This window comes from Lissotriton helveticus, chromosome 3_1, assembly GCF_964261635.1.
Source record: "Lissotriton helveticus chromosome 3_1, aLisHel1.1, whole genome shotgun sequence".
NCBI classification, from domain to species: Eukaryota; Metazoa; Chordata; class Amphibia; order Caudata; family Salamandridae; genus Lissotriton; species Lissotriton helveticus.
The window spans coordinates 2,122,888,285-2,122,911,438 of NC_136061.1; the positions used below are offsets into that span (position 1 = coordinate 2,122,888,285).

Here is a 23,154-nt window from a genome sequence, read left to right on the forward strand (position 1 = left end):
AGGGTGGATTTACCATTTCTTCAACGTTTATAATGCTCACTAGAGACATCGAGGAGCAGCTTACGGTACTGCACCTTCTCATCCCACATTTATATTAGACCTTCTATAAATGTCCGTTAAGCAACTCCACATAGAGTACAACTTAATCAGAATTAATATAATAATTGTTTTGTTACATTTCAAAGCTAAAAATTGTATATATGGATCTAGCTATTTAAATGTACTTGTGGTACTGTCTTGCATGCAATGCATTATGAGAGTACCATATGTGACCAAAAGTTGAATGCTCACTAGGGACCTCTAGGCGCAGCTTATGGTACTGCATATACACATTTATATTAGACTTTCTATACATTTCCCTTCATCAGCTCCACACAGAGTACAACCTAATTCGGAATTCATATAACAATTATTTTGTCATATTTCAAAGCTAATAATTTTATATATTGAATATATTGTGGTACTGTATTGCATGCAATGCATTATGTGTAGGGTGGATTTATAATATCTTCAAAGTTTAAGTTGTTCACTAGGGACACCTACGCGCAGCTTGCGGTACTGCACCTTCACATCCCACATTTATATTAGACCAGGGGTACCCAAAGTACGGCCCGCGGGCCGCTGGCGGCCCGCCTGGCCTTCCAGTATACCAACGTTTTTCCCAGGAAGTTAGTAAATCGAGAAGATGGCCGCAGGAACATACGTACTGAATACGTATACAATACCTAATCACTACGTTTGCTCCTGCGGCCATCGTCTCTACTTACTGCTTTCCTCTAATTGGCCTGCCTCTGTGACGTCACATACGGCACCCGGCCGGCGCGAAGCACAGGGCCTTTAAAAGTCAGCTGTAAATAGCGCTTTTACAGCTGACTTTTAAAGGACCTTTCGGAAGCTTCCTGGATCCATGGTGACGACGTCCTTGCAGCCCGCAGCCCCGGAGAATCTTTGCAGCAGCCTTCTAGTCGGAGAATATTCAGAGTTCCTTTACCCGCAGGTACGTGTTCTGATTCTTGCCGCCCGCCATGCTTCTGACCCCCTCCTCGGTCCCCTTGTTTCCACCTCCCCACCCACACCCACTATCATTAGCGGTGTTAGGAAAACAAATTGTGAGCATGGAGGTGTCTCTTTTGAGGCACCAGCCAGCCCTCGCCTGTGTGCAAGGTCTTTCTACAGAGGTCGCGAGGGCCTGCCTCGTGCCTCAAAACAGACACCTCCATGCTCACAATTTGTCTTCCTAACCTGCAGGTACGTGTCCTGAGTCTTGCCGCCCACCATGCGTCTGACCCCGCATCTTCTGTGACCCCGCATATTCCGTGTTTCCCTCCTCGGTCCCCTTGTTTCCACCTCCCCACCCACACCCACTATCATTAGCGGTGTTTTGAAAACAAATTGGGAGCATGAAGGCATCTCCCACCTCACGGGGATGCCGAGGTAAACACCGCAGCCACCGAGACAATGCACACTCCTTCCAGCCGGTGTTAATAGTGGAGGGGGAGGGGTGCTTTAGCATAGGAATGACAAACTTCCCTTCGCACCTCAAGCCTCTCTCTATCCCCTCTCTCCTCTCTCCATATCCCTCCCTCTCTCACACCTCTCTCTCTCGCCCGCGGGCCGTACTTTGAGTACCCCTGTTTTACAGGATCTTGGTATCCTGCATTAACCTTTGTATTCTCCACAACCGTAACCGAGGCACACAGAAAGGAAGCACTCCACAGACAGAGCACATCAGGTTGTAGCTTCTTCAAAGTTTTTATTCTTTTTTCATTGTTTTGCTTCTCAATTGGACTGAGAGCAAATAACAGTGCATCAGGAAAAAAACGACTGGCGCTTTTCGGCCAGAGGCCTTCATCCGTCTCATAGAATGTAAAGTGCAGAGTGTATTAAAAGGGGCTTAACCAACCACTCGCTCCACCATCCAAGAATTGTTTTTAACTTTTTATGGCTTTTTTGGCTAGAGTGGTGATAGGGCAGAATGGGCATTTGTTCCTATTCTGCAAACGCTTCTGTAAATTGTGGGTTTTTCATTTGGGTAGATGAAAATGTCAGTGTAGTATCTGATAAAATAAATACATATTAATTATTTTACTTGCTGAATATTCATGGCATTATACTGTTCAAATAGTTGTAAATGAATCTCTTTTGCCCCTTAATCCTGAGTCGGTACCAAAGTCTGTTCTTACAAGATTGTCGTTCTTCTCCGTCAAAGTCCTTTTGAAGTTGAGGTGGAGCTGTCACCCCTGGCAACTCAGCTGATTTTATGCTTTTTTTTTGTTACAAACTTTTCTCTGCAAGGTCCCGGGATTCCTCTTCAATCCATTTTTAAATAGCGCTGTGTCCCTGCCCTGTACTCAAATTTCTTTCAGGAATGTAGATGTATCTTTTATTCTCTCATTACCTAGGATGGGTTCCAAATGGTCTGATAAAGGTAAGCCAAGCAAGTGTTGCTTTGTGGACGTTTTAGCTCTCTTTAGCAGGCTATACCTATTATTAGGTAGCGCTACTAGTTCTCTTTGGTCACCTGGCCCGTAGAACCGTCTTTGCCGGCGTAGGAAAGCAGCAAGCTCGAAGGATTGTCACCTCGTAGTGGTCTTGCACAGAAAGGCTAATCCCTGTCTGACCTTCCCCAAAAAATAAAAAGGGCGCGGGCACAGCATTTTTGATGGCTCCCTAGATAAATAAGTGAGGGAGGGCTTATGTTACACCTTCTGTAAACAATGCAGTCTCTTGAAGTCTCCCCCCTCTCTCCTCTCTCCATATCCCTCCCTCTCTCACACCTCTCTCTCTCCCCCTCTCTCCTCTCTCCTCTCTCCATATCCCTCCCTCTCACACCTCACACCTCTCTCTCCCCCTCTCTCCTCTCTCCATATCCCTCCCTCTCACACCTCACACCTCTCTCCCTCCTCTCTCCATATCCCTCCCTCTCACACCTCACACCTCTCTCCCCCTCTCTCCTCTCTCCATATCCCTCCCTCTCACACCTCACACCTCTCTCCCTCCTCTCTCCATATCCCTCCCTCTCACACCTCTCTCTCCCCCCTCTCTCCTCTCTCCATATCCCTCCCTATCTCACACCTCACACCTCTCTCTCTCTCCCCTCTCTCCATATCTCCCTCTCTCACACCTCACACCTCTCTCTCCCCTCTCTCCTCTCTCCATATCCCTCCCTCTCACACCTCTCTCTCTCCCCTCTCTCCTATCACCATATCCCTCCCTCTCTCACACCTCTCTCTCTCCTCTCTCCATATCCCTCCCTCTCACACCTCACACCTCTCTCTCCCCCCTCTCTCCTCTCTCCATATCCCTCCCTATCTCACACCTCACACCTCTCTCTCTCTCTCCTCTCTCCATATCCCTCCCTCTCACACCTCACACCTCTCTCTCCCCCCTCTCTCCTCTCTCCATATCCCTCCCTCTTACACCTCTCTCTCTCCCCTCTCTCATCTCTCCATATCCCTCCCTCTCTCACACCTCTCTCTCTCCCCTCTCCATATCCCTCCCTCTCTCACACCTCTCTCTCTCCTCTCTCCATATCCCTCCCTCTCTCACACCTCTCTCTCTCCCTTTCTCCTCTCGCCATATACCTCCCTCTCACCTCTCTCCCTCCGCTCTCCTCTCTCCATATCCCTCCCTCTCTCACACCTCTCTCTCTCCTCTCTCCATATCCCTCCCTCTCTCACACCTCTCTCTCTCCCCTCTCTCCTCTCTCCATATCCCTCCCTCTCTCACACCTCTCTCTCTCCCCTCTCTCCATATCCCTCCCTCTCTCACACCTTTCTCTCCCCTCTCTCCTCTCTCCATATCCCTCCCTCTCACACCTCTCTCTCTCCTCCATCCATATCCCTCCCTCTCACACCTCTCTCTCCCCCTCCTTCCCCTCTCCATATCCCTCCCTCTCTCACACCTCTCTCTCTCTCCCCTCTCCTCTCTCCATATCCTTCCCTCTCTCACACCTCTCTCTCTCCCCTCTCTCCTCTCTCCATATCCCTCCCTCTCTCACTCCTCTCTCTCCCCCTCTCTCCTCTCTCCAGACCTGCCACAGCGTGACTCCCGTGGCGGATGCCTTGCGGAGCGAGCTGCACAAATTGAGCTTTTTAAAATAATCATTCACATTGTATATGTGTTTTAAATTGTATTGCACTGTTCACTGGGCTCGTGACACTATTTTAAGTTGTATTTTCTCTCTCCTGAGGCGAACTAGCCGGGAGATCTTTCTCTGTTCTGTGTCGTATTGGCATCGGGGACTTTGTTTAGACTTCCTCTTTGGGGGCAGACGAGCACCTACCTGTCACTCTGACTATTGCGCCGCTCTTCCTGGTTACCCTTTTGCCGTGTTGAATCTGGGCGCTCCCCTCTCAGCTAATTACGAGCTGAGGGGCACTGAGGGATGGGGAGGCTGCGTGCTAGACCGTCGGCCATCTTGGGTGAGGCAGGCTTGCTAGTCAGCTGACTAGGCTCGCTGCCTCACGGGCGGGACTATAAATTTAGACGGGGATGACTCCGCGCAGCGGACGCGCCCTACCCACGCCAAAGGAGGGCCTAAGGAAAGCCCGTCTGTTCCCGTCAGCGTCCCGGAGGGGGACGGGAGCGGACGGGCGGGCGACCTCCTGACACAGCCCCAGAGATCATTATGTAAGTACTCCTCAGCGTACCTTCTGAGCCTGAGACGGCTCAGTAATAGAGGCTGCACTGTTCAGGGTCATTGTTTCAAGGGTACGTTTCACTGTGCAGGTTGTGGATGGTCACTGAATGAAGCCTTGCCATTAGGAGACCCCGTGGAGCTGGTGCATGCTGAAGCTCCATTGTATGGGCTGGGTCCATCTGAACGCACTTTCAGCTGTGCCTTTTTGAACACTCGGTCGGTGAGCAAACATGCTCAGGACCTGTTCAATTTGCTAACTGATTCTAAACCTGCTTGCCTTTTTCTGACGGAAACATGGCTTGGCGAGGCATCAGGGCCGGATATCGCCAATGCCCTACCCCCTAATTATTTTATGCTGATGAAGGACCGGGGCATGGGCAAAGGCGGGGTAGTGGCACTGGTGATTGACAGACGGTTTGAATGTTCCATTGTACCAACGGAGGACATTTATGGGGCTGAAGCGCTGGGCTTCTGTCTGGCACTGTCACCTGCCCAATCGTTGGCTGGACTGTTGGTCTACAGACCCCCGGGTCCCATTGGCTCCTTTCATGAGGGACTTTACTCAGTGATGTCGGCATTGAGTGTGCAGTTTAAACACTGCGTACTCCTTGGCGATTTTAACATCCACTTTGATGTAGCCGATGCCGTGGATACCATGAAGTTTTTGGACTCTACCAAAATCTTGGGCCTATTACCCTATCTGGTGTCCCCCACCCACAACAAGGGGCATACACTAGACCAAATTTTCTCTACCACTCAGATTGTAGTTGCCCTCCCTCAGCCAGTACTGTGGTCTGACCATATGCTGGTGACCTTTGATATTCTGGACAAAAGTGGCTCTACCACCAGAGTCAATGGGCGTCAGCTTCAAACATCCCGCGCCCTCCATAGAGTGTCACCGGACATGATTGAACAGTATCTGTCGAACCACCCCTGCTCGTTTATGGGCAACTTAGAGGAGGACCTGGTTCTCTTCCAAACATGGCTTACGCATTGCCTGAGGGAGTTGGCGCCGCTTGAGCGGGCCCTTAAGAACTCTTCTCGTGCCTCGGCACCGTGGTTTACGCCAGCACTCAATACCAGCCATAGGCTCTGTAAGAAGGCCGAAAGAGCTTGGAGATCAACGTATCTGGATTCACTGAGGGAGGCCTATAGGCTTTGTATTTTAGGCCTATCATAAGGAAATTTACGTGGCAAAGAAAGCATACTTTGCCAGGAGGATTGAGGAGGCCACTAATACCAGTAAAGAAATCTTCCTGGTGGTGAAGGAATTCACAATGCCGGCCTCCATCACCCCTAAGTGTTCCTTTTCGGAACCCTAAGTCACCCAACTGGCAAGCTTTTTTGCTAACAAGATCAAAAGTATCCTGACTACTTTTCCATCTGTGGGGATAGGGGGAGTGCTTGACCCAGGGCCACTTTTATCTGTGCCGGTTGTCGGACAGCCCAATTTGTCGAATTTTCCTCCCATTGAGCCTCAAACATCTCTAGAATATCTATCTAAAATGAGATCTGGCTCTCCGTTGGACCCTTGCCCCGCCAAGTTTCTAGCTAGCATGGCATATGTCGTTAACCCCATTATCAATTCGATCTTGAACTGGTCTTTAGAAACTGGGGTAGTGCCGCAAGCTTGGAAATAGGCGCTGGTTCTCCCACTTTTAAAAAAGCCATATTTGGACCCTAGATGCCATGCTAATTATCGACCCATTTCATTGCTCCCGGTCCTTGCAAAGGTTGCCGAAAAGCATGTGCAGTCCGTCCTCTCGGACTTTGTTGAGTCACATGGGATTCTGCATTACACCCAGTCCGGTTTCCGGGCGAATTTGAGCACTGAAACGGCACTGTTGGAGGTGTCGGAGGCCATCAAAGAAGTCCAGGACAACGAAGGGAAAGCACTGCTGGTGTTGTTAGATCTGTCGGCAGCGTTTGACACCGTTCCCCATGACCCCCTCCTGGCAAGACTCTTGGAGATTGGGGTCCGGGGAACGGTGCTGAGATGGTTTGAGTCCTTTCTCTCCAACCGACAACAGACAATCTGGGCTCCTCCGTACTCTTTTTAACATCTATATGTCCCCTCTTGCGGCACTGGCGGAGTCATTTGGCGCCCAGATTGTCTCTTACGCTGACGACACCCAGCTTCTCTTCACCTGCGGAGGGAACTCGGACTTTGATGGTGAGAGCATTAAGTGTTGTCTGGGTGCGGTCTTTGACTGGTTTCAACTTAACCAGCTGAAATGTAACTCAGACAAATCTGAGGTCCTTTTCTTTGGTTGCCCTCTGGACCCCGGTTGGTAGTCCTGGTGGCTAGCAGGTATGTATCCCCCTACTGCTGACACTATGGCGGCTAAGAATCTTGGAGTCAAGGTGGACAATTGTCTCTCATTCAAACCACAGATTCTGGGTCTGGTTGGACAGTGTTTTGGGATACTAAAAATGCTAAGGAAATTCCTTCCTCTCCTCTCTATTGCCCATAGGAAAATCACGGTGCAAGTGTTGGTCGGATCTAGGCTAGACTACGCTAATGTACTCTATCTTGGCCTGCCTGAGTACCTGCTATCACGCCTGCAGGTAGTGCAGAATTCGGCTGCCCGGGCAATTTCTGGCCTCGGCCGTAGATCCCATGCCGCAGGACCGTTGAAGTCCCTTCACTGGCTGCCAATCCGGAAACGCATTATGTTCGAGGCCCTTACCATCGCATTTAAGGCTCTCCATGGCACCGGTGCACTCTATTTGAGGAAAAGAGTTGGCTTTCACCACCCGTCCAGAACCTTACGGTCGGCTTCACTGTTACTGGCCACGATCCCAGTAATTAGGCGTGCCCGGATTGGGGGCCGGTCTTTTAAATATCTTGTGCCGCGGGCCTGGAATGCCCTGCCACTTTCGTTAAGAAAGAGTGAGAACTTAATGTCCTTTAGGAAAGAGCTCAAAACGTAGTTGTTTCCTCAGTAACCCTCTTCCTTCCTCTCTCCATATCCCTCCCTCTCTCCCCCCTCTCTCTCCTCCCTCTCTCTTCTCTCCATATCTCTCTCACACTGTGTGCACACGGGGTCTGGTGGCTCAGTGGACTTATGCGTCCACTGCAGGGGCCTGTGTTCTAGCTCATGGTCACAGATTCAAAACCCGGCATGTCCTGCCTTTCATCCATCTGAGGTCGATAAAATGAGTTGAGCATGTGCTGAATATCCGGTCGCTGCAAATTGCTGTTCAATCCCACTTAAGATTGCCCTTGTCTGCTAATAAAAAAATATTATAAACATGTGCTGCATGTAGTTACAACTGCTTTGGAAATACAGCATTGTCTAGTAATGTTTTGAAACTGCACCATTTTTTGCCCCACCCCCAATGACCCTACCCCCAAATGACCCCGCCCTCACCGGTGCGGCACTCGGCCACAAACCACACTGTAAATTCGGCCCCGAGAGAAAGTTTGTGAGTACCCATGTATTAGACCTTCTATAAGTTTTCGTTCATCAGCTCCACATGGAGTACAACTTAATCAAAATTGTTTTGTTACATTTCCGTTTTGTAAACTTTATTCGACAATTAAGTCATAAAAGTGATACATAAATACACATTGTTGCAATATATAAAAAATTACATTACCATTTAAATTTATATAAATATTTAAAACATGATTAAACTCAAGAAGACTATTGCCGAATATGTTAGTTACAAAAAAATCAGTTAAAAACATTAATTAAAAATACAGATTTCAATATATACAATCTAAAAAATATTTGCTCGAGTTCAGTTAAGCGAATTGAGATGCGCCCCACTCCTATTTCGGTTAATTATAAGAGGACTTTATAGGTTAAAACTCATTTTACTGCCGTAGCTGTTTCAATCGAATCACCCATGCCCATTTTAGAAATTTGGCCATAGCTATAGCAATTGGGGGGCTGGGATCAGTGCATAAAATTCTTAAAGCCTCATCATGTCTGCGCATGCCAATTAATTGGCAAATAGGTTTTACCCAACGTGATCGAGGTGCTGCATATAAGGGACAAAAGAACAAGAGATGACTTATGGATTCTTGTTGATCCCTGCACCTTGGGCATTTGTCGTCAGTTACTCCCACCCATTTTGCTGTAATTTACTTAGTTGGAAGGGTGCCTACTCTAAGTTGAAAATAGAGCTTACGATCCTACTGCTTCTCTATGGCATCTCAATGCTGTTCCAACTTCGGTTGTTCCTTAAAGTCAAGAAAACAACATGTTAGGTGAGAGGAGAGGCCCTTTGTGCGTGCTTTTGAGTTGACCATCTCCCAATACTTAGCCTTCAGTATTTTTTTCGATGGAAATATCGCATTTACGGGGTCATCCCACAGTTCCCCCATACCCAAGCTTACTAGCAAGGATCTAATTGCCTTCAGCCAATGTATTTTATGGAAGGAATCTTTTTCAATTATTTCCTTTAGGCCCCAGGCGTAATGCTGTAGTTCCTCGGTCGTCCATATCCTACGGCAATACAATAATGGACGTAGAGAAGCTAAATCTTGAACAGCTTTCCTACCCAGGTCCCACAGCAATGGTATCAGGGGGGTACTTTGCGGAACACTGGTTGTTTTTCCCAAAAACTAATTTTCCGCCAGGGTCAAGCTTTTTAGGTTTTCAAACCCCGAAAGTTCCGACCCGTAAAGGGCCGAGCTTATCACCTTTACCCCGTAAATCTCCAAAAGTGGGCTGATTGGTTTCGACAACGAGGTTTTAAACCTTTTCAGAAGGAGTCCTGCCTGCTGATGATGTTTTAAAACAGCCAGATCTAATTGGCTAGTCCAGCGCATATCCCTCTGGAGGGTTACCCCCATAGATGTAAATGCGTTGACCTGCTCCAGCGGGGAGTTATTCATATATATGCTCCCTCTGAACGGCTTAGAAGACCTAGAAAATTTATGTTCAGTAAGAACCATAAACTTTGTTTTGGCGGTATTTATTTGTAGCCCACTTGATGTTTTTGAGATTATCAAGGTATCATCTGCGAACATGAGGATTGGCACTCGCTTGCCAACCATCACTGGGGCATCGGTAAGGACCAGGGAAAGGAAGTCTGCCACCCCGTTCACGAAGAGTGAGAACAAGGTAGGCGCCATAACGCAACCCTGCCGCACTCCCCGCTCAACAGGGAAGGTTTCCGTAACCTCACCCTGTCGTCCCCACCGAACCCGAGGAAAGGTATCCTCATGCAAGCGAACGATTAGACTTAACAACTCAGGGGCCATCCCCAGATCTTCCAGGACCCTCCATAATTTATTGCGTGGCACCAGATCAAAGGCCGCCCTCAGATCAACAAATACGGCATATAATGTCCCTTTCTCCAATACCACAGACCGCCAATAAAGAATAATAAACCAAAAAACCTGATCTATCGTGCTGGTCTTGGGGCGAAAGCCAGCCTGGAGGTAACTCAAGATGTTTCCTTCTTCCACCCAGGTCTGAATTTTCCCCAAAACCAGTCAGCCCATAATTTTCTGAATGGAGTTGATCAGGCTAATAGGCCTATAATTGCCTGCTAGCGACTTGTCCCCCTTTTTACATACGGGCACAATTTCAGCTCCTTTCCAGGAGTGGGGGACAGCCATCCCTTGGGCTATGGCATTTGCTAGATGTGTGATAGAAATTCGCCACCTTTTCCTATCATTTAAAAATAAGTCAGCAGGGACGCAATCTATGCCTGGGGCGCGTCCCTCAGTTACTGAGTCTAGCGCCCTATCAGTATCCCTTAAGCTGAAGGCAGCGTCCTTATAACATTTTAAGACAAAAATGCCCTCACTTTCGCCCTCTACTCCCTTGGCGTACTGTGGCTTAAAATAGTCAATCCATAAACTTTGGGCGACATTATTTTGGGGACTATCATGACACCCACCCCTACCCCATTTAAAAATATCCCAAAATGATTTCGGGTTTTTGGATGCACACGCCACCTTGAGATCCTGCCACTTACTCTCTTCCCAAGCCTGTTTTGCAACAAACTGTCTATGCCTATAATTACATCGAGCCACTTTTACTTTGCTGGAATCCTTAGTTTTTAATGCTAGGCCCAGCTCTACCCGGGCTTGCCTACAAGTATCATCATACCAGCTCTCGGGTTTACTCAATTGATCTCGCCTAGCTAAGCTAGGTTTGCAAAAATATGTTTTAAGTTTGGTAAAAAAGTTAGCATGGGCTTCCATAACCGGAGTATACAATAGCCCATGTGTTACACCTGTCTCCATAGTGTCCAGTACCCCATCTAAATCCATCTCAATATCACTCAAAGTCTTAGGGTGCCCAGCAACTTGGCACCACTTAAGGTGGTGCTCATCGTTCGTTATGACAGTTTCTGGGGGTATAGGCCACTGGGTCACTCTATCCGTTTCATCTAAGCCCAGTCTAAACAGTGCAGTCAGGGGGTTATGGTCACTCTCGATACGAGGTATTACCTCCATATCCACTAGAGAGTGCCACAACTTAAGATGGACAAGTAAATAATCTATATGACTTGCCCTAATACCGTTATCATAAGTTTTATTACTCATCCTGTCTGACAGTGTTCGGCCATTAGCAGCCCTCAGCTGGTTACCCATACAAAGACCCTTCAAGTGCATTGCGGCCTCTGTCCATTTACTAATAGGATTTAACTCCAATTGCGGAACCCCCCACCTAGAGTCCTCCTCCTCCGTTAGATTCAGATCAGCGAGTCCAAGTGGTTCGAAAGTTGTATTAAAATCTCCTGCAATCAATGGGAGCACATTAGCTGGCAGGGCCTCAATCAAAACTTCCAGGGCTGATACAACTCGGATTTTCTCCCTCCTGGTAAGCCCCTGGCATAAACATTAAAAATATTAATTTTTAAGCTAGACGGGAAACTAACTCTCACGGCAAGAATGTCACAGTTTGTCACCGGGAGGAGTTGTATATTGCATTTTAAGTTCTGCCTAACCCATATCACCAGCCCACCTAGCGGGCAACCTACTTGTTTTTTAACAGCAGGGACATAAAAGTTCAAGTAACCCAATCTAAATACAGGGTCAACCGACCACGTTTTCTGAAAAAGACAAATGTCAAATTTGTCGATAAAATCCAACCACTGTGGTGAAACTAGTTTAGGACCCACACCCGCCAAATTCCAGGATATGAATGTAGTCGGACACACTGAACTCTCGCAACTGCCAACACTCTCAGCCCCCAGTATAGAAGAAGAAGGCACCACGTGTACAGTGCTCAGATCCTTCAACAGTGGATCTAGTCTACTAAACTGTGCAGTATCTACACATTCATTATGTTGCCTATGCCCTACAGTCCCTCCATGGGAGCTTCTATGATCACTCACTGGGCCTATACTCCTGTACACATCTTCTTCAATTCCTAATGTTATACTATCCCTAATGCAACAATCCGGCACTTGCCATCAATCACAATCCCCCAACCCCGATAAAGCATCGAATCTGTTAAAGAGTCTTATATTCCCTAAGGCGCAATGGTTCGGCGCCTCTCCCAAAGGAAGAAGAATATCTCTCTGTGGGGGTTGCGGGGATGCATAAAAGTTAGACAAGGGTAGTGTTTGAATCAAGGGCAATAATTCATTTTGGGGCCAATTGCAAATATATTTAACACACTTCCTATCCCTAAAATTAATAATAACACAGTCCCCCACCACAGACTTAGGTCTCCTACCCACCCAATTCACTCTCCTAGCAAACAACATTTCTGCACCTATTTTAGTTGGCAGTGGGCGATTAGCATTAGGCCAAAAGGTACATTTATTCTTAAGGTCCATATAAGACTCCCTTTTCCTTTGATCCAGTGGTGGAACCCCCACCAGGACCACCACATAAGGGGCTGATTCTGGAGGGAGATCTATATTGGGTAGAGTATACGTACTATGTGCAAGGGGCAATTTAGGGATTGTTTGATCTTCAACAGCAGGTCTACTACCAACTGTTTGGTGTAGCTCGTCCCTCTCGGCTATATGTTCCGTCCCTATCGATTTAGTAGTTGGAGATACATCACAGGGCACCAAAGGGGCTTTCTATACAGTACTAATGCCACCTTTTAATGCAACAGTGGAGTTAGAATTAACAATACATTGCCCTGTAGCATTTTTCTGCATGCCCATTGGAGCACTGTTCCAGTTTATCACCTGCGTCTGAACTGATGCAAGTAAAAGTTCAAGGCACACAAGTCTGTTCTCAATGGAATCCAGCCGATCGTATATTGGGTGACATATCTGCTTGAACATACCTTCCAGTCTTTTCCAGAATGACGGGCCCAAATCTTCTAATGCCTCTCCCCCTACATTTACTTGATGGCTTAGCCCCTCTTTGTCAAGTAGTAGCGATTGTGTGGGACTAATAGATGTCCTTACGGGGGAGTCCTCATTAGAAACATGCATTTTGCCAATTTTTGCTTTTCTACTCCCTGCTTGCACTTGTGTCCCCGTGCGTTTCCTTTTTGCTATCCCCGTCACCGGCTGTACAGGTCCTGGCTTGGCATGACTGGCTGATCTAGTCTTAATATTAGGCGAAGGCACTCTCATTACTATATTGTGATTACCCATATCCTTAGAGCGATTAAAGCTTGTGTCCAAAGCAACCACTGGCTGCGATATATGGCTACTCACATCCAGTATGTCCTGGTGATCCACCTGCTGGAGGACTGGTGACCTAGCCCTCGCCAGACTACCCAATGAAGATCTTTTATCCAAGGGGATTTCGAGAGATAGTCTCTTTTCTGTGAGTTCTATATCTTTGGCCAGAGCTGTTGATACTCTGACGAGAAAGTTGTCCAAGGTACCCATTAGCGAACCTCCAGTGGATTTTCTGCTATTCCCCCCAGAGATTGGTGTAGTTGCCATGTTTTTAAGAGAGAGACTAACCACCTTCTACTCCTAAGTCACAGTTGCAACCCTAACCAACTATTACACACAAAAACTGGGATATGCAGCTCCCCCGCTGACTTCTGGGAGCGTAGTTCTCCTCCTGCTCTTAGCCTCTCTGCTGCTGCCGATAATCAAAATGCCTATTGCGACCGTTTCACGCAAAGCGGGAAACTCGTAGGTCAACAAAATATCTAGGTGGGGAGCGTGGTTCTCCTCCTGTTCGTGGCCCCCTCTGCTGCTGTCAATATCAGAAAGCCAATTGCGAGCGATTCCGCAAAGCGGGAAGCGCAAGATGTTTTTCAGGCTGCACCTGGGCAGGGCGTGCCAGGAGGGCGTGTATCTCCCCCGCTGACTTCTGGGGAGCGTAGTTCTCCTCCTGCCCGTAGCCCCTCTGCTGCTGCCATTAATCAAAATGCCAATTGTGAGCGTTTCCCACGAAGCAGGAAACGCGAGAGGTCAATAAAATATCTAGGTGGGGAGCGTGGTTCTCCTCCTGTTCATGGCCCCCTCTGCTGCTGTCAATATCAGAAAGCCAATTGCGAGTGATTCCCACGAAGCGGGAAGCGCAAGATGTTTTTCAGGCTGCACCTGGGCAGGGCGTGGCGGGAGGGTGTGTATCTCCCCCGCTGACTTCTGGGGAGCGTAGTTCTCCTCCTGCTCGTAGCCCCTCTGCTGCTGCCGATAAACAAAATGCCAATTGCGAGCGTTTCCCGCAAAGCGGGAAACGCAAGACGTCAACAAAATATCTAGGTGGGGAGCGTGGTTCTCCTCCTGTTCGTTGCCCCCTCTGCTGCTGTCAATATCAAAAAGCCAATTGCGAGCGAATCCTGCGAAGCGGGAAGCGCAAGATGTTTTTCAGGCTGCACCTGGGCAGGGCGTGGCGGGAGGGCGTGTATCTCCCCCGCTGACTTCTGGGGAGCGTAGTTCTCCTCCTGCTCGTAGCCCCTCTGCTGCTACCGATAATCAAAATGCCAATTGCGAGCATTTCCCGCGAACTGGGAAACACGAGAGGTCAACAAAATATCTAGGTGGGGAGCGTGGTTCTCCTCCTGTTCATGGCCCCCTCTGCTGCTGTCAATATCAGAGAGCTATTGCATATATGAATATAGCTATTTGAATGCACTCATGCTACTGACTTGCATGCAATGACCAAAAGTTGGATGCTCACTACGGACCTCTAGACGCAGCTTGCGGTACTGCACCGACACATCTCACATTTATATTAGACCTTGTATAAATTTCCCTTCATCAGCTGCACATAGAGTACAACCTAATCGGAATTGATATAATAATTGTTTTGTCACATTTCAAAGCTATTAATGTATATATGGACACAGCTATTTGAATGTACTCGTGATACTGTCTTGCAGGCAATGCATTAGGGGAGTACCATATGTGACCAAAAGTTTGATGCTCACTAGGGATCTCTAGGGGCAGCTTGCGGTACTGCACCTACACTTCTAGATTAGACCCTCTATAAATTTCCCTTCATCAGCTCCACATAGAGTACAACCTGATTTGGAATTAATATAATAATTATTTTGTCACATTTCACAGCTACTAATTGTATTTATTGAATGTACTATGGTACTGTCTAGGCGCAGCTTGCGGTACTGCACCTTCACATCTCACATTTATATTAGACAGTCTATAAATTACCCTTCATCGGCTCCACATAGAGTACAACTTTATCAGTATTAATATAATAATTGTTTTGTCACATTTGAAAGCTATTAATTGTATATATGCACATAGCTATTTGACTGTACTCGTAGTACTGTCTTGCATGCAATGGGTTATGGAAAGTGTGGATTTACCAAATCTTCAAAGTTTATGATGCTCACTAGGGACCTCTAGGAGCAGCTGCACCTAGAAATACAATGCTGGTTCCTTGCTCACTAAGCAATAATTTGCAATATACTAGGTCTCGCATTACTGAAAGTATGAGCTAGTGGTGTTACATTATTATTTGCAACTCCAATACTTCAAACTATCAGTAATGTAAGACCTATTGCATTGCGAATGCTTGTTCTTAGATCTGTATCAGTGACAGTGGTCAGAATCAAGATGTGGCAATAATGTTTGGGGGTATAGAGGTATTCACAATCCTTTATACATGTGTCATATGTCCTGAATCGAAAGATAAATGTAAGGGTGAACAAATCCCTGAGAAGACAAACATGAGTGTCAGTGACCTTACTGGTCAGACCTCACAGTCTGTGTATCTTGCACTAAATCTGCATATGTGAATCAAGTATGTGTGTTATTATACATAAATTTGACCACTCTGTATTGGAAAAGGGAAATAGCATTTACAACGAAGGCTAAAGCACGTACTGCTTTTACAACGTCATCTTTACAAGGAGGCGTCTTTACCACTGCATTCCTTTTCCATGATTCTTAAACAACTTTATTTATTTATTTATTTATGCATTTTTATATAGCGCGGACTTTACCCGAAGGTGTCAGAGCGCTTCACAATAGGAACAGAACTGATACATGAGAACATTACAAGTGAGCAAAATACAAAGGCAAACGTAACATTAAATGAAGCAAAATTACAATTGTGCGCCAAAAAAGTATAAGAGGTAGTAAACGGTGCATTACAAAAGTGACAATCGTGAGTCAACAAAATACAAGAGGTAGCAAGCGGTGCATTGCAGGAGGAAAAAGTGACGTGTGCAGGTTACAAAAAGCGTACAAAATAAATATAGAGGTATAATACTGCAATATATGGAGGACACTCCAGCACAAGAACAAACGTTACGTAGGCACTGGTGGCACTTGTGCAGGTGTTGAAACAAACATATGTAGGAGGTAGAAAACAGTGTGTTACCGGAGAGAGTGACGGGTGCAAGTCACCCACGAGTCCCAGACACAGGAGGAAGGACAATACTGCAATAAGAGGCAGACTTTCAAACCACAAGAACACACTTGGAAGACACTTCCATAGTCAAATAAAGTAGGTTTTTCAGTAGTTGAAGGGCTTCCTTCAGATAGCAGAGAGGGCATGAATTACATTTGGAAATGTCTTTGAAGAAGGAGAACTTTGAGGTCAGATTTGAAGGCTTGAGAGGAGGAGGTGGTCCGGAGCTGAGGCGGTAGTGAGTTCCAGATTCTCACTGCGCTGCCTGAAAAGGATTGGGCCATCGATCTCTCCTTCTTGAAAGTGTGAGGTTCAAGCAGTAGATTTTCCGCATTTCGTGATGGTCTAGAGCCTCCAGAGAGTTTCAGTTTATTCGCCAGGTAGCGCGGAGAGGAGGAGTGCAAGGCTTTATGGGTGATGCAGGCAGTCTTGTAGATAGCTCTCGCCTCGATGGGGAACCAGCGGAGGGAGGATAACATGGGAGTGATGTGGTCGCTTCTTTTGGCCCCATAAATGAAACGAGCTGCTGAATGTAGAACAGACTTAAGGGGGGATAGGTGGGATTTGGGGAGGCCAGTCAGAAGAGAATTGCAGTAGTCCAGTCTGGAGAGGACCAGCGATTGGACCAGAGTTTTGAGGTCATGCACCGGAAAGAAGCGGCGAATCCCCCAAAGAAGGCGCAGTTGGTATCGGGCAGACTTTGCAATTGAATTAATGTGGGAGAGTAGATTGAGTTTTGTGTCGAGTATGACACCAAGGGATTTTGCGCTGTCGACAATGATGGGATTAGTGTTCAGCAGATTCATCTGGTCCATCCATGATTGCACCGGGGGAGGAGAGAGTGAGGAGGAGAGGAGGAGGAACTCAGTTTTGGAGGGGTTCAGGATCAGTTGATGTGTTGACATCCAGTTATGAATGGAGTCGAGGGTAGAGCTTAGGACAGAGAGATCGTGCGTGGAGGCAACCTTGAGGTAGATTTGAGTGTCGTCAGCGTAGAGGTGATATTTGACCCCAGATTTACTTAGGAGATTTCCCAGAGGTTCCAAATAGAGATTGAACAATGTGGGAGCAAGAATAGAGCCTTGGGGAACACCTTGACCCACCGCCAAAGGAGGTGAGAGACTGTCCTCTATTTTGATCATTTGGGATCTATCAGAAAGGAAAGAAGCAAACCATTTAAGCACGGTGCCTTCCATGCCCATTCTCTGTTGAAGGGTGTTGAGGAGGGTGTTGTGGTTGACAGTGTCAAAGGCTGCCGAAAGGTCAAGGAGAATTAGAAGACAAGACCCCCCCCCCGAGTCTAGTATTCTCAGCGCGTCATCGATCACTTGCAGCAGGGCAGTTTCAGTGCTTCAGTTTTGGATGAAGCCGGACTGAAAATTGTCAAGAAGATCATTTTCCTTGATATGACGTGAGAGTTGTTTCGCAACACATCTTTCTGTGATCTTCGCAAGAAAGGGTAGGTTAGTGATGGGGCGGAAGTTGTTGAGGTCATTCGCATCCGCAGTGGGTTTTTTAAGCAGAGGGGTGACCTGCCCAGATTTGAAGGGAACAGGGAGGGAACCTTGACAGAGGGAGAGGTTGACCAGAGTGGTCCAATAGGGAAGAGAAAGGGTATAGAAGTCAATGGCAATGGCACTGGGGATGGGGTCGAGCGAGTGGTTGGAGGGCTTTGTTTCGAGGATGCACTTGAGGAGGACATCTTCAGAGATGGGGTCGAAGTTCTGCCAGATGACTAGTGATTTGCGCTCCTCTGGAGGGGTAGGATGAGCGACCTGAACCACAAGTGATTTCACTTTTTCGTCAAAGAATACAGCGAAATCAGCAGCTTTCTTTGTAGAATCCTCCAATTTGGAGGTTGGGGGAGAGTAGTTAGAGGTCTTGATGAGATCAATTAGTTTTTTGGGTCTATTTTTGGCTGAGTCAAGGAGGGTTCTGAAGTGTGATGCTTTCCCAAGGAAGATGTGCTTGTGGTACTCGGATCTTGCTGAACGAAGCGTGGCCAAGTTCTCGGTGGAGGGTGCTTGCCTCCAATGTTTCTCCAGGCGTCTTAGGTGCTTCCTTTCTTCATATAGGGATTTGCTGAACCAGGGTGCTGAGGGAATGGGACTTTTCTTTTTGCTTTGGAGAGGAGCAACGCTATTGATTTCGACTGCAAGGACTGAGAGGCATTGTGAAGTGAGATCATCAACAACGACTTGCCATAGGGAAAGCGGCTTTGGACTATAAAGTCTAACGCTTTCCCTACTGTTGCCTATTCTGGAGTTCAAATAGAAATTGTTCCCTCTCCAAGTCCAGCACTTACCCCTAAGGCAAAGACTTGCGTGGTAAAGGAATGCAGTGGTAAAACCGGGTCCTTGTAAAGAACACGTTTTAAAGCCATGCATTGTAATGGTTACAATATATAACCATTAGAAAATAGTATACTTACATATTTCCTGGAAACTCACTCGAAGGCCTCCAACAAACTGAAACGTCATCCTAGAAAAGAAAACAAATTGATGAAAAGATACATTTTTACATGCAATTAATTTTTCTTGGTATTGTCTTTTGTTTCCTTATAGTAGAAGGTAAGGTTACAGACACTTCAGGACACTTTACAATAACAAAGAATCAAACAATTCAGGCAATCAAAGTTGGTTAGTCATTCAATGTGAGATTTTGGGTCTGGCATTAGCCAGGAACTTTTGATATTACTAAAATTTTATTGTAATATACTTACTTAAATTGGCTCTCAGCCACATCTTTACCCACTGGCCTGTATTTTACAGCATTCAAATGTTGCCTACAGTGACTACAGCACAGAACCTGGGGCAAAGGGTCAGCATGCTACAGCCACTAAAACATACAGCACGGGGCAAAGGGTCAGCCTACTTTAGCCACTAGCTAACTTAACTTTTATTACAGCATTTTGCTCTTTCACAAGGACCACATCCACACACAAAGTATTTTCCTTCAGTGCCAGTGTTTTTGTTTTTATTTTATTATTGCTTTAATGTTGCCTTTCTTTCTTGTTCTTTAATGTTTTTCATCTTTCTTTCCTTTTGTTTGCCCTCTTTCTCACCGGCAACCAATGCTGGACCAATTGGCTGATGGAAGTCTGTGTTATCCGAGATCTTTTGATTGTACTAAAATTATGCATATAAAATAGTTACTTATAGGGCTTTTGTTAGACCTTTTGGCGTGGAATCCCCTGCCTTTTTGCTTTTTGCTTCTGACCTTCTGTTTCTGATGGAGTGCTGACTTCTGTGTTCGCTGGCTTTAGGACTCTGGGCACTTGACCACTGCTCACCAGTGCTTAAGTGCAAGTGTTCGCGTCTAAAACCTGATGGTAATTGGTTCCTCTATGGTTAGCATATTTGATTTACTAGTAAGTCCCAGTCCTGTGCACCATGTGTGCCTAGAGCATCTACATTGAATGCTACTAGTGGGCCTGCATCACTGATTGTGCCAACTAAGTGAGTAGCTTTCACAAACCTGTCTCAGGCCTGCCACTGCAGCACCTCTGGGGGCAGTTTTAAAATGTCATGTCGACTTGGCAAGTACATCCACTAGCCAGGCCCACGCCTTTCCTGTTATTACATGTAAGGAACCCCTAAGTTAGGCCCTCAACCCATGGGCCGGGTGCAGTGTACTTAAGAGGTAGGACATTTACTTGTGAGTTTTACATGTACTGGTAGTAAAAAACTGCTAAATTCGGTGTTCACTACAGCAAGGTCTAGCTCTCCCATAGGTTAGCAATGGAGCTGCCTAGAAAAATCGTATCAGTGTATCTTCCAATTGGGAGTAGATGGAAAATTGGACTATGGTGTCTCTGGCCTCACAATTTAAAAACACACCTTTTACTGAAGGTGGATTTAGATTGAAGATCTGAAAATGCCACTTTTGGAGAGTCTGCATTTTCTTACGTATTCCTCTGCCTGTCCCTACAATACACGTATGGGTTGGATGGCAGTTGGGCTTTATGAATTCACTCTAGACAGTCATACAAAAAGGGAGCTGAGGTGTGCCCTGCATGTCCTGAAGACACATCACCATGTTGTTAAGCCTTCCTGAGCTAGAGTGGTTGGAGGAGCTGAGACTCGCACCCGAAAAGGGCTGCGCCTATTCCCACACAAATAAGTCTCCGCTCCCTGTATTGTGTCTGGAACCAGGGCCAGGAAGGTTAGGGTCTTGGGTACTTCAAAGACGTTTCTTTAAAGTCTCCCTACTTCAAACACTAAAATGGATATACGTACTGTACCTCCAACACCATATACTCAGAACACTTCTGGCCTGAGGACATTCTGCCAGGAAGAAGAGGCGTTGGGCTGACAGGCGGGACTGCCACTTTACTGTTTACTTTGCTTTGCTGTGTTGACCTGCTACATGCTGCTTCTGTCTCAGCAGTGAAAGGACTGGGCTTTGCTCTCTACAGCTGCTTTATAAGAATTCTCTATGGGCTTGAGCTGAGCTTGCTTCCTATTAGATGTCTCAGGACCATCATAGACTTCACCTGTAGTACTTGAGCTTTTCTGCTGAGAGCCCTGCTTGCCAAGTGGTGCCAAATCCAGTTCCTGTGCTCTTGTAAGTGAGATTTGTGCCACATGAAGAAACTGACCCCGAGAAACTTCAGAACCAGTGCCTGTCTGCAATTCTGACACTGTGCTGCTGCCTGCACCAATGACGGGGGCCCCGCTTGACGCCACGACGGTGACTTAAAAAGTAGGCTCGGATGAAGACGCAGCACTCCGAAGAGTTGTCACTGCGGGATTTCTGAGCACTGCGACACCGACGTCCGTGACGCACCGCTCTGACCCCACACCACAGCTACAGTGACTCTTCAACTTCTTTGAGCGAGGCACCATTCCACAGCGCCATAGTGCCAACGACTCTGCACCGCAGTAAGGAACTGACGCACCACCTACATTCACTACACGACACCTCCCCTGTGCCATACACAATAGTTGTTTTTTGACATATCCAAGGTACTTTGCTGCAGTTTGCCCGATTCCTGTATTGGGCCTGCATTACCGCGCGGTCGTACTTAAATTGTGGATTTGTCCTGGTCAAGCGCAGCCCGATAGCTCCAGTTGGAGCTATTGTTTTCTAGGAACTACAACTTTATTTAATATTCAATGCTTCATAACATGATTTGTGTGTGTTGGATTTTGGTCTTGGTTTACTCAGATAAATATTGACTACTTTTCTGTTGGTGTGGAGTTCTTTTGTGGTGTTTTCACTGGGTTACTGTGCATTTCGTGTACAGATACTTTACATATTGCCTCTGGAGACAAGCCATCACTGCTCTGGCCAAGCTACTGAGGAGGTAAGCACAGATTATTCTTAGTGTGTAACTTACTCATCCTGACTGGAGCGAGGGTCCCTACTTGGATAGGGTGCAGTTTTTTAGCCAGACTTTATCTATTAGTCTGCAGTTTTGTAATTCACAATTTTTCTTCCACCCACTCCAACCTGCATTAAAGGGCAATGTTATAACCCACTTCAGCCAATGGCTGATTTCACTATGAGTTATGGCTTTCTGCTTTTTAACAAGGGCACAACCAGACACAAAGTAGTTCTCTTCAATATCAGGGACTACTATCGCAATTGGTGCTTTTTTGAGACAAAACAGCATTTTTGTCTTTAGCCAATGTTTTTTTCTTTTGATTGATGAGGTCCGGCAACAATAAAGTTTTGCAAAATCCATGACAAACCAAAACGAGAATTGATGAAAGATAGGCGGCTAACACCAGACTGTTAGGAAATGGGGTGTATTATATGGTCTGGTTCTGCAACCTCCCTCTGTATTACACTTACCAACCCCTTTAGGACCATTAGGTTTCGGTTGTCAAACCTTCAACTCAACTTTATGTAGCTGTGGCTCTGAGCAGCAAGCCGTACACAGAGGAACAAGTGTAAAGCATTTAAAAAGCACCAGAAAAATTGAAGAAGAAATTGACAAAACACCAAGGAAATTCAACACATATTTATAAAAATAGTCTGTATTTTGAGACACCACAATGAAAAAGGTCCATTGAAAGGTTCTGGAAATATAGAATTTACAAGGTATAGTATTTCAAAGCATTTCACTCTACCGCAAACAACTGGAAAATTCAATTAATTTGACACAAACTTGTTCACAAAAAATTGGACTAGGGCTATTGAGGTCACTTAGAGTCACTTTAGGTGACCAACTCCAGTAAGGAGCCAGCAAAGGGGACAGTTACCTCAAAGACAAAAGCAATCCTCAGTCCGTTCCAAGCACTTTTATCTGTTGCAGTGGTTTCCAATGGAAGTGATCCTAATGCAAGTGATGAAGGATGGTTAAGCTACTCAAGGGTGCTGTTGATGTGATGTGGTCAATGGGGGTCTTCCTGCAACTACTTATTAGCCCCCAAAGGAATGAGGCATTCCGGGTGACAGGGTTGACGTACCTCCACAGCCGACATGTGTTTCGTCGATGAACGACTTTCTCAAGGCTGTTGATAAAACAAATGCATCTGATTGTTTGATTTTAAAAACAATACAAGAGGGAATTCTTGCTGCATCCTGCCAATGTTCAACACTAGTTTAATATCTAACTACATCAGTGCAACGCAAGAAAAAAAGAATCACGAAAAGTGACAAAAAGAGAGAACTAAGAACCAGAAAACCCAGTGTAAACAGAAGACTAGAAAAGTCGTTCATCGACAAAACACGTCGGCTATGGATGTACTGCAACTAAAAAATAAGCTACATTTGTTCATGTTCTTGCCATATGGACTGATTTTATTCACGATGTACTTGGGTAATTAAAATACATTACTGA

At 46.3% G+C, this 23,154-nt stretch overlaps 1 protein-coding gene across 1 annotated transcript in view; it reads right to left on the bottom strand.

Moving 5' to 3' along the window:
* Window positions 1-23,154, bottom strand: part of STARD5 (StAR related lipid transfer domain containing 5) — a 101,655-nt gene that overhangs the window by 42,054 nt on the left and 36,447 nt on the right. The window contains exon 2 of the mRNA XM_078683326.1: window positions 18,796-18,845. Coding sequence (XP_078539452.1) covers window positions 18,796-18,845 — 50 coding nt within the window. The remainder of the gene's footprint in view (window positions 1-18,795; window positions 18,846-23,154) is intronic.